Genomic DNA, 10,293 nt, shown 5'->3' with positions numbered 1-10,293 from the left:
TGCACAATGCCTTGAATGACTAGCATACCTAATTGTTATGCACATATCGTATTGTAGAGAGGTACAAGCCAATCAAGAAAATTTGTCGAGTTACATAATTGAGGTACCTAAGTACCGATAACGATAGTTGCCTAACGCCTCCTGCATCAGAGACGAGGAGAAAAAAAAAGAAAAAAAAAAAACAATAAATTTTACCCCGCCAGAATGTGAGCCAGCCCAGTGCCAGCAGCGTGAATGTCCAAACAACTTTTAGCTCACATAAAAAAAGTAAGTGGAGACCATTCTTCTAAAATGCCCCTCCAACCTCCAGCCTCCAGACCTGAATGGCCTCACTTCTTTTTCTATATCTCATAACCATCGCTTTATCAACAATAACTTTCTTTCCTTTCTTTCCCAAGAAGAACACCATCTGAAATCAAAATATCACCAAAATAACCAGCCATATTTCGTATAGAATACTCGATCAATCTTTCGTCACCTTTTTATTAGGTCCATTAGTTATTACCCCCTCCCAAGATGGCTCAAAGTAGGTGACACCCTCTGCGAAGCGTCTCGTGCTGCCCAACAAACCCGGGCTATTGAGACCAAGTATGAAACATAACAAGCTTATTTATTTATTAACCGGTTGAACAGATCCGGAAGAAATTGCGAGTATGTGCCTCGTCGAACAACTCTTGCGACACGCAAGACGTTACCGCCAACTAAGCTAACATCCGCTTCTTCTTTTTGTTCTTCTTCTACAGCTATGTTCGTTCAATACTACTATAACCAGTTCGACCAAGACCGAGCCGGATTAGCAAGCCTCTACGTATGCGCATTTCGAGAATTTTCTTTGGTTGATGCGAAATAAACTAACAATGAATACAGCGTGATGCCTCCATGCTGACTTTCGAGTCTGCCTCCTTCAAGGGCACCCCCTCCATCATCGAGAAGCTCCAGGTAACTTAATCGGTACCATCACATTGTTATAGCACCAAACTTACTCCCATTTTTCAGGGCCTTCCTTTCCAGCAAATCAAGCACCAAGTCTCCACTATTGACCTCCAGCCTGGTATCGCTCCCGGTCACATTCTGGTCCTCGTTACCGGCCAGCTTCTGGTTCGTTTACGCACAGTTCCCTATAATACGTTTGAGCCAAACGCTAAACTTATATCTTTATAGGTTGACGAGGAGCAGCGACCCATGAGCTACACTCAATCCTTCTACCTAGTTCCTGAGAACTCCCAGTACTACGTCCACAACGACATCTTCAAGCTCGTCTACGGTTAGATATGGAGCAGAGCTAGGCGGATTCAACGGCCCCCAGGGCCGGAAAAACGACGAGTGTGCGATTTAACAAGCTATAAACGCCTGTGGGGGATGTCGGAGATGGTCATTTTCCATAGACTAGGTACCTCTTAGTTGCAGACTTGCCTTTAAGGTCTTTTTCTGTTTACCGTCATTCGCCCATTTTCGGATCGGTTGCGAAAAGGTTAATTTAACGATTGCTTCATATCAGGTACCTACCTCCTATGTAGATTCAAGTATTGCCTGACCCATTAAGTCACACTGCGCATCCTACTTGTGAACAGTTGCAATTCTTTACTCAAGCCTACCTAGGTACCTACCAGATAGTTTCCCAAAACCAAGCAACATCCCCGTACCTCGTTTATGTGCTACCAATATCACCTATGAAGATTTGGTTATCTGTCTCTCTACCTAATGCACTTTAAGAATAGAGTCTATGCTGGCAACAGGCCATCCGCGTTACCGTCTTCCTTAGCCGCGGAATTACAAGCTTACTTGGGTACCTAATCCTGGAATACTAGTTCGCTCACGGTATACCTAGAAGAGACACTCCCCGGGAGATCGTGACCCAAGGTCCCTCGACCCAGCCATGCCATCCTTCCCCCTCCCCCCTTTTACCCCAGCTTTTTACCCCACAGTCCCTCCGCATTCCTCCAAGTCCCCGAGGAACAACAAGAATAAAAACACGGGGGATTCTTATAACTTAGGTAGTAGCAAGAGATCTTCATCTTTTTTATATAGGTACCTAATATATATAGATGTTCCTTTCTCGGTGGCTAACCCTTAGGCACGCTGGTTCTTTACACAATGGAGGAGAAAGAAGCTTCGGTCTCGCTCCACGAGAAGTGCGATTATAACGATAACGATAATGAAAATGAAAATGTTGACCCCGTCCTATTGTCTTCGTCTTCTCCCCCGGAGGGCGGCGTCGCTTACGACTCGAAATTCGAGAAGCGAGTCCTCCGCAAGATCGACATCCGACTCGTACCCATCCTCGGCGCGCTGTACACCATCGCCATGGTAGACCGGAGCAACATCTCGGTGGCGCGGATATCGGGGTTGGACGAGGACGTGGGGCTGGACGTCGGCGACCGGGCGTCGGTCGCGCTGCTCGTCTTCTTCGTCGGCTACATGCTGTTCGAGCTGCCGAGCAACATGGTCATCCACCGCGTCGGCGCCGCCAACTGGCTCGCGCTCATCGTCTTCGCCTGGGGCCTCGTGTCGACGGGCATCGGGTTCCTCGACAGCTGGGTCGCGCTCGCCGTCCTCAGGTCCCTCCTCGGCGTCTTCGAGGCCGGCTTCTACCCCGGCTGCGTCTACCTCATCTCCTCCTGGTACAGGCGGTACGAGGTCCAGAAGCGGCTGGCGACCTTCTTCATGACGGGTTCTGCGCTGTCCGCCTTCGCGAATGTCTTCGCCCTCGGCTTGATACAGATCTCGAAGACGCACCCTGCTTACAAGGGCTGGAGGTGGATCTACATTATCGAGGGCGTCATTACCTGTGTCGCCGCGATCCTTGCCTGGTTTATCATCGTCGACTTCCCGGATTCGCACCGCAACAAGTTCCTCTCCGCAGAAGAGGCGGCTTTCGTAAAGGCCCGCCTTGCGGAAGATCGTGGGTCCGAAGAGCGTCAAAAGGTCACATGGGACATTTTCGTCGAGACAATAACCGACTGGAAAGTATGGTCGTTCTCGCTGATGTACTCGGCCGGTGCCGTAGGAGTTTACGCATTTCTCTTCTTCCTACCCCTTATCCTGCGCAACGGAATGGGATATTCGCAGGAGCTCGCATTCGTCCTGTCGGCTCCGCCAGCTCTGTTTTCCGTCGTAGAAGGCATGGCTGTCTCGTGGCTCGCCGACAAGATGCGTCTACGAGGACCGTTCGTTATCGTCCAGGGTTTTGTAGCAATCGTTGGGCTGTGCATGACAGGTTTCCTCAAGCAGCCTGTTCCGAGATATGTAGGAACATTCTTAGGCGAAGCTGGAGTAAATGGGCTCGTGGTAACTACACTTGCTTGGCAGGCGAACAATCTCCGCGGTGATGCCAAGCGCGCCTGTGCCACGGCTGTCTTGATTACTGTTAGTGGTCTCGGTGGCATCTACTCGTCCCTAGTCTTCCGCCAACAGGTTCGTCAAGAATCTTTGAATTTCCTAAGTGATATATGCTAACTTGAAGCTAGGACGCCCCTGATTATCTACCTGGCATAATAGCCGTGATGGCTATTTGCGTTGCTGCTGTGATTGCCGCTTGCATCTCCATAGTTCTCCTCAAGTGGGAAAACAAGCGTGTAGATGAAGGTAAAAAGATTATCGATGGCCATGTTGATTTTCGATATACAATTTAGAGAAAACGATTATAAATAAAACGCTGTTAGAATTCAAAAAAGCTACGCTACAGATAGGCACCTGAGGCAATTCGACTTTAAGGAGTATACGAGAGATAAATTCATCAGGCCATCACGGCCGCGGATGGGCTAGGCTTCCAATATCCATCCTGATATTATCAAGAATGAAAGCTGTAAAGAATATATGTGACTTAGGTACCTACCTAATGATATCCACCAGGTAATCAAGGGCAGCGGGTGATATACTGTCATGCTAGATGATATTACCTAGGTAGTTATCCGTCTCATAGGAAATCAAATTCCAACCTAGAATCTGATAGAAGGACCAGTTTAAAATAATATCCACACTTCTCTTTGGCATATTATATCATAGTGGGCCACCACATTTTGTTAATTCGAAGCTAGCATGATTCAACTCCACTCAGTCCATGATACCCTCATTCTGAAGACCGACACACAAAAGAATTTCACCCGAGCAGGGTTAGACGAGAAAGCAAAAAGCTTAGATTAAGCTGTTTCAAAGCTCCTAACTGGAATTGAACCAATGCTTTCGGAATCAGAATCCGACGTCCTAACCACTAGACTATAGGAGCTACCCGATGTGCGACGGATAGCTATCGTCTCCTTTGTTCTTTCTGTTGGAGAAGTGCGGTGCAATGCTGTTGCTTCTTCGGCGGTGGATGGATATTTAGCACATATTTCTTGTTGCTCAGGCCGTAGTGTGTTATAGTTTGGATAGCCTCAAACATCATCGTGACCAGAAATAGGGGTAATGAAGTTGAATATACTTGGTATCTCAATCCCGGGCCCACCACCGTATAAAGGTACCTTTCGGAAAGCTTCCTATATAGCATCTAGATAACATGTTTTTTTGATAATAGACAGAAATTTGTGGCCATGGAACGAACAACCCGACTATAACATACAAGTTCTTTGGCGCCAGAAGTGGCGAGATGATACGATAGTTGTCTAACGTAGTTAAACCCCCCACGTTAGAATAGAATGATTACTTGAGGTACACTATTCTTTGAGATTTCCAGGAAGTCGAAAGGTATAAAGGTGATCAAAGAAGATGAATCGTAGAGCTTAACGAGAAGCGGGAAACAAGTCTGGATCTCGCCTAAATTCAATATGAGGCAAATATTCTGTGACCCTTATACTTGATAGTGGAAGTATTTTATTATCACTACATGCTGATATACAACTGCAGTACTTATCAGCTCGACACAGTTTCGATGGACTTATGTAGAGAGAATAGAATACCATCTCCCAAGAAGCTTGAGATCCTACAAGAACAAAGTCATAATCTTTAGAAAGTGCTATTACTCGAAAGCTAGCTTAGCCATATACATTTTAGGTGACTTCATTTCGCACTCAGCTATACAGTTGATTTCATCTGGGTAATATCTTTACGAAGCACGTGGTGACCAAATATTCCACCTTAGTTAAGAGCCGTAACGCCGTTGGCTTCGTGATTTTTTCCAGTATTCTATTAGCTCAAATCAAAACCGGCCCCGGATTGGATGGCGTAGAGTAACTTGCTTCTTAGCGTCTCCTTTGAGCTATACCGCGGGAGTTTTAGAAGATTAACACAGGTACTCGTACTGGGTAATCTCTCCTCATCAGTGCCGCCATCTCTGATGCTAAAATGGGGGCTTAGCTGCGAGAAACCCAGCAACGGTGCTCTTGGTGTCGATGTGACATACTTGAGAACCTCGCGTCGCTGGGGATCCCGGAACTCGCGCATTACCTGCCAGAACATTTGTACGGTTGGATGTTCCATGCCATCGTCACCCACAGCATAGAGACCAGAATATTGAGTATTACGTCGAAGGTCCTCTACATCGATCTCGGAGCTGTCACCACCAACAAGTCTTTGTAGTTCTAATTGATTGAACATGGACAACCACGCAGGGTTGATGATAGACCCAAGGCCTTTGAGGAAGGCCCTGGTTTGTCGATAGGGTTGCGCTACGAGCCGGTGGTTTACAACGTAGGATATATAAAGAGGGCGGTTTCTGTTGGTAACAGGAATGTTCTCGCCATTCTTGCAGAGCGGACGCGTAATAGTGAGGGTGTTACCATTCGCTGTCGTAACTTGATCCGTGATGGTAAAGTCTAGTGCAAGGTCTACAACCTTACCGGAATAATTTTTGAGACTGATAAGTCCTTGATATAGCTCCGGGTCTAAGTCTCGTAAGTCGTTCAGGTTGGCACGGTAATCGTTTAGTGAACCTTGTCCTGATGCTGACCACTTAAGGAGAAAAAACCCAGCAAAAGCCTTGTCGATCAGAATGCCTTCATACATGCATTTGCCCACCACCCGACCAAGAAATTCATAACGTTTGGCGAGATCGATCATGGCTTCCCTCCACCTTGCATCATTTTCTGTATATCCATAATTACGAAGGAGTTCGGCATGATTGTCAAATTTGCTTGGGTTTGGGTATAGTAGATTCTGGCTATTGGTAACGAAGAGGCCACGACCGGAGCTGGGATTGAAGGCTTCGTCAGTGACGCTCATTAGGAACTCCTTCGTGACACCTCCACCGTCAATACCAGCTTCGGGCTGGTTAAACTGGTCAACAAATGTTATCTGGATGGGTTCCTTCAACCCATCACCGAGAGGGTAGAACTGCTCGTATGCGTCATCGAACACCTGCCCACGCTTGACCCTAGCGGAATGGCGGCCGAGGACGTCTCTGCCTCTAGCAGAAGCAGAAAGTCCATTAAACCCACCCTCTCCTGATATTACCGATAAACGCCACCGGTCAGGATCTACATGACCACCTCTGCGCTTTGACTTGTCAAGATATACGAATTGACGGAATATTTGAACTCTAACTTCGAAGGGGATGACAAACGGCATGTTTCGTAGAATTTCGAGCTTGGGTCCGACTTGAGCTAGGAGTTGCTCCCGCTGGACCCTGCGTAGTCGACGCCGTTTCTCAATTTGTGCTGCTCGTGAGAGGCGCTGTCCTGTAAACGTATGAAAGGTATCAAGTGCATCCTCGTCTGAGTCGTCCGAGTCGTCTCCATCTTCATTCATTTGTTCTTTTTGCTGCTCTTCCAAGACGACAGCTGATATGAATCCGTCCATGTCGAATTTTGAGGTCATTAACCAAAAGCCTGTAGGAAGAAAGCACCGGCGAGAATCTCTTTCGTATAATGAACGCATGGTTGTTGTCGATGCAGCTCTCAGGCTCAAGACATCCATCCCAATGATACCAGAAAATGATGACTGGGTATCTTTAGGCTCTTCCTCTTGCGTGCCGGATTTCCCAGAACCGATCCCCATGAGACTATTGAGTCGGGTCGGTCTTGAAGCAGACGGCATGATATCTGCTAGGTTATAATACAACGGGAAAGACAAATTCTTGAGAAAATTGATAAGCTGCTTCAAATCGTCTAGACTGAGACTACTTGAACGTATTCTCGACGTTGCAGGGCTCTGGTGGGATAGTATTTGGCTTTCCGGAGGTAAGAAGTCTTCATCGTCGGTGACTCGGAGAAGGAAGTTGTATAATTCTAGGAATAGCAATATAGTCCTCCATTCTCTATCACGTATATGATCCGGGTGGAGAAGTGTGACGATTGTTGAGGGCTGCTGCTGTGTTCTAGGCTGCGTGATGGTCTTGAATATGCTTGTACTTGAGGCTGCTTGCCAGAAATACTTAACTGAAGGCGTGTATATGGGGTTGGCTTGGCTGGCTATAGAGATGTCGCCTTGGAAGAGACGCATTTTGATGTCATCGCCATGGCTCGGAAAACATCTTAGTAGTACTAACGTATAGCCAGCGAGAAGGCTCGCATCTTCGGAAAGACGGCCGGGACAGACTGCGGTACTAGATTACTCTGTTAGTATAAAGAGCTATACGTGCTTCGAATATTGGCCACGAACGAAGTAAATCTACTTAGCAGATCAGAGATACCGTCCTCATCTACGAGGAAATCTAGCTGGCTGAGTGCCCAAGTGGATAATGGTGTAGAATCTTCGACGTCATCACCCTCGTGTTCAGAGATATCGCCATTGTCACCATCGGCCTCATTGCTCGCACCGTGTCTATCATATCGTACGCGAATGTCATCAACAAGGATGGAGAGCTGGAGATAGAGCGCTTCAAGGTATTTAAACCCGTAGGTAGAAGAAGCTACCCTATTCAAAGCAATAAAATGGGCCAAGAGGCAGAAAGCGCCGTTCTTTGACAGGGTGCCGACATGGTTATGTTCCGAGATAGTATCCACGATACTCTGCGATAAAAGTTGAAGATCTACATGGCTTGCTATCCGTGTAGGATCTTGCTGTAGGGATAGAAGGTTTGGTGAAGTAAGGAACGAGAATGCGAAAGCTTGATAAGCTGACAATACAGACGCTCCTAACAGCTGTTAGATCATGTAATAATAGGAATGTACCGAGAGATGTGAGATCGAAGAAATAGCTCTGCTGGGCTAAACTACGAAACGTACCTTGTGTATGTGGTATGAGAGGGGCTGTAGCTGCTTCAGCCACCACATCCGAGTCTAGTATTGAGTTGGTATCCCCCTGAACATTCTGTTTAGAATACGTGGAGAGGAGCTTATAATATCGATGTAAGACGGGGGTAATAGAATGGGGTCGGTTTTTGATAATGAGAACTAGGAGTCGGAGAAGATCTAATGATGAACTAGCTGATTGGCTATATCACAAAGTGTAAGCAATCAATACATTAGGAGGTAACTATGATTCCGAGCATGCACATACCGTTCGAGAGCTCCTACAATAAGCACAGCTAGTCGATCCAAAGAATTAGGGCTGAAGAGATCCAGGTTCGGATGGAAGTTTAGAGTAATTAAATCCTGAACTAGCAAGTCCAAACGTTTCTGGTCGTCTGCTCGTGCTGGGTCGAATAGAATATGAATAAGGGACAGGGCACTAATCACTCGAGTTGAAGGGTCATGATTCGGAGGTTGACTGTATAGAGCATCAAACTCTCCTCGACATGCCTGCTTGAAGTTTCGTCGGTCTTTATAGCCCCTCCACAGCCTTTGAAGTCTTTTAGCAGCATTCAACTCGTCACGTTCCCTCTGTCTTCTTTCACGTTCGATTTGTGCCTGCGCTACGGTTTTAGAGGCGCCAGAACCGGAGGGTGACCAACTTGAGGTGGCCCAAGGGTTTGTATTCCGCTGGCCGCTCAGGTTGACATTTCGCGGCCGTCTCGAAGTGCCTGTAAAGGTTGGGAACATGGTGGGATGGTGTAGGAGTTGTTTCGAGGTATTAAAGGGATTTTAAGTTGAGCCTATTTTGCCTTCTTTTCGTTAAATAGGTTGGTGATGTCGTCGAGAAGTGTAGTAGTAGATTTTGTTCTATCTACTATGCGGCGTGAATCAACATCGTGTGACAGTGACAATCGAGGAATATAGTGGCTATTGTGAAGATTTTGGGGGTTGACTTGTCGTATTTGACGTAATATCTAGGTACCTAACCTAGGTAGGTGTCTGCCTAATTAAAAATAATAACCACGGACAGCTACCTAGCTGCTTATGTTTCGAAGGGGAAGTGCCGGCGTCCGAATATGCGCAAAAGATGTATGAAACAAGTATGCGCATTTGCGTAGATCGTCGGATGAAAAAGACGTGAGATGGACATGCAACTTTGGAAGCTTAGTAAGCCAAGGTACCGTCCAGTTGATGTTGTACCTGTGTAGTCAGCTGTTTTGGTGATGCACCAAATGAAGTTTCTGTTGTCTTCTAAACGTCGATGAGCTTCGGTTTGTTAGGTGCTTCCAGGCTCGGGCAACGCACGTCACAGGGCTGTTTCGTTATCCTTTTCATACCCACTTTTAGTAAGGTACCTTTACGTCCACCTATGGGTCTATTTCGGTAAGCGGGGTGACCCCCTGTAAGGCAGTTGGTACTTAGGTAGGTAAGTATCTCTCCGCGAATTGATAAGATAAGATAAGCCACGTCCTAATTCTTATCTGCATGCATTCAATAGTATTCACGGTGTAAGCCTTTACACACAAGAGGTGTACTTTACCTAAGTATAAGTACCCAAAGTTAATGCTGAATATTGATTAATGGATTTTATTTGTTTACTTTCATCAAAGCATGCTTATTTACCTTACATAGGTACATGTCACAATGACAGTTGGGAGAAAGGTAAAGGGTAAAAAGTAATTATCTTATCTTGAAGTTATAGTTACCCATAACAAACATGTTGTATAAGCCAGCATATGGACAAAGACAGAAGGGTTATAGTACCTATAAGACGAAAAGATGTAGTAAGGCATACAAATCACTTAATAGTGATTCTAAGAGATATATACACCATTTAAAAATATAATAAACAATAATATAAAATAACATGTAAGTGGCCTCTTGAATAATGTTCTTTATATGTTTATATTTAGGTACATACATGCGTTAGGTATCTATCTTTGTATACTCCAAGATACCTATTGAATACCCATGTGTCTACATATGAGCTACATATGAGGTAGCGGCGGCCTTCTACGGGTGTGGCGTATAATACATTCATTCACGTGGGAACCTTGAAGGACATCTACCGGCTTCAAGTCAATTGCCATCAATTTGACATTGCATAATCCACCTGCCAGCCTGCTTCTACCTGAGTAATATAAGGTTCAGCTACCGCACGCTCTGTCCATCTGTGGGCAGTTCC

General features: G+C 46.0%; 3 protein-coding genes and 1 non-coding gene across 4 annotated transcripts; 2 read left to right on the top strand and 2 right to left on the bottom strand.

Annotated features, from left to right (window-relative positions):
• Nucleotides 1-164: 164 nt before the first annotated feature.
• F4812DRAFT_409866 (NTF2-like protein) lies at nucleotides 165-1,499 on the top strand. Its single transcript, XM_047932481.1, has 6 exons — nucleotides 165-526; nucleotides 634-651; nucleotides 744-808; nucleotides 868-939; nucleotides 997-1,098; nucleotides 1,162-1,499. The coding sequence occupies exons 1-6, from the start codon at nucleotides 517-519 to the stop codon at nucleotides 1,267-1,269; spliced, it is 375 nt and encodes a 124-aa protein (XP_047794994.1). The 5' UTR covers nucleotides 165-516; the 3' UTR covers nucleotides 1,270-1,499.
• Nucleotides 1,500-1,949: 450 nt separating this feature from the next.
• Nucleotides 1,950-3,979, top strand: F4812DRAFT_409863 (MFS general substrate transporter). Its single transcript, XM_047932480.1, has 2 exons — nucleotides 1,950-3,414; nucleotides 3,468-3,979. The coding sequence occupies exons 1-2, from the start codon at nucleotides 2,095-2,097 to the stop codon at nucleotides 3,630-3,632; spliced, it is 1,485 nt and encodes a 494-aa protein (XP_047794993.1). The 5' UTR covers nucleotides 1,950-2,094; the 3' UTR covers nucleotides 3,633-3,979.
• A 174-nt stretch (nucleotides 3,980-4,153) lies between these two features.
• F4812DRAFT_t3 lies at nucleotides 4,154-4,225 on the bottom strand. The gene has a single exon. It is a non-coding gene; the product is annotated as a tRNA-Gln (tRNA).
• A 539-nt stretch (nucleotides 4,226-4,764) lies between these two features.
• Nucleotides 4,765-9,396, bottom strand: F4812DRAFT_409862 (uncharacterized protein). The gene is made up of 4 exons (XM_047932479.1): nucleotides 8,374-9,396; nucleotides 8,100-8,308; nucleotides 7,534-8,008; nucleotides 4,765-7,477 (listed from the first exon to the last, which is right to left on the bottom strand). Exons 1-4 carry the CDS (start codon nucleotides 8,853-8,855, stop codon nucleotides 5,125-5,127), a joined length of 3,519 nt encoding a protein of 1,172 aa, XP_047794992.1. The 5' UTR covers nucleotides 8,856-9,396; the 3' UTR covers nucleotides 4,765-5,124.
• Nucleotides 9,397-10,293: the final 897 nt, after the last annotated feature.

Source organism: Daldinia caldariorum (assembly GCF_022478825.1).
Source record: "Daldinia caldariorum strain CBS 122874 unplaced genomic scaffold F4812scaffold_1, whole genome shotgun sequence".
Taxonomy (NCBI): Eukaryota; Fungi; Ascomycota; class Sordariomycetes; order Xylariales; family Hypoxylaceae; genus Daldinia; species Daldinia caldariorum.
The sequence above is the reverse complement of the archived record's forward strand: the minus strand, read 5'-3'. Positions and strand labels throughout refer to the sequence as shown.

What these genes read in the sequence shown, in the direction of transcription:
- F4812DRAFT_409866 (XM_047932481.1), top strand. An exon ending in CCGGATTAGCAAGCCTCTAC is followed by an intron (nt 809 to 867) that starts GTATGCGCATTT and finishes CAATGAATACAG; the next exon opens with CGTGATGCCTCCATGCTGAC. An exon ending in TCGTTACCGGCCAGCTTCTG is followed by an intron (nt 1,099 to 1,161) that starts GTTCGTTTACGC and finishes ATATCTTTATAG; the next exon opens with GTTGACGAGGAGCAGCGACC.
- F4812DRAFT_409862 (XM_047932479.1), bottom strand. Translation starts at nt 8,855, where the DNA reads ATGTTCCCAACCTTTACAGGCACTTCGAGACGGCCGCGAAATGTCAAC. An exon ending in ATTGTAGGAGCTCTCGAACG is followed by an intron (nt 8,309 to 8,373) that starts GTATGTGCATGC and finishes TTTGTGATATAG; the next exon opens with CCAATCAGCTAGTTCATCAT. An exon ending in CTGCTAAGTAGATTTACTTC is followed by an intron (nt 7,478 to 7,533) that starts GTTCGTGGCCAA and finishes AGAGTAATCTAG; the next exon opens with TACCGCAGTCTGTCCCGGCC.
- F4812DRAFT_409863 (XM_047932480.1), top strand. Translation starts at nt 2,095, where the DNA reads ATGGAGGAGAAAGAAGCTTCGGTCTCGCTCCACGAGAAGTGCGATTAT. An exon ending in CCCTAGTCTTCCGCCAACAG is followed by an intron (nt 3,415 to 3,467) that starts GTTCGTCAAGAA and finishes ACTTGAAGCTAG; the next exon opens with GACGCCCCTGATTATCTACC.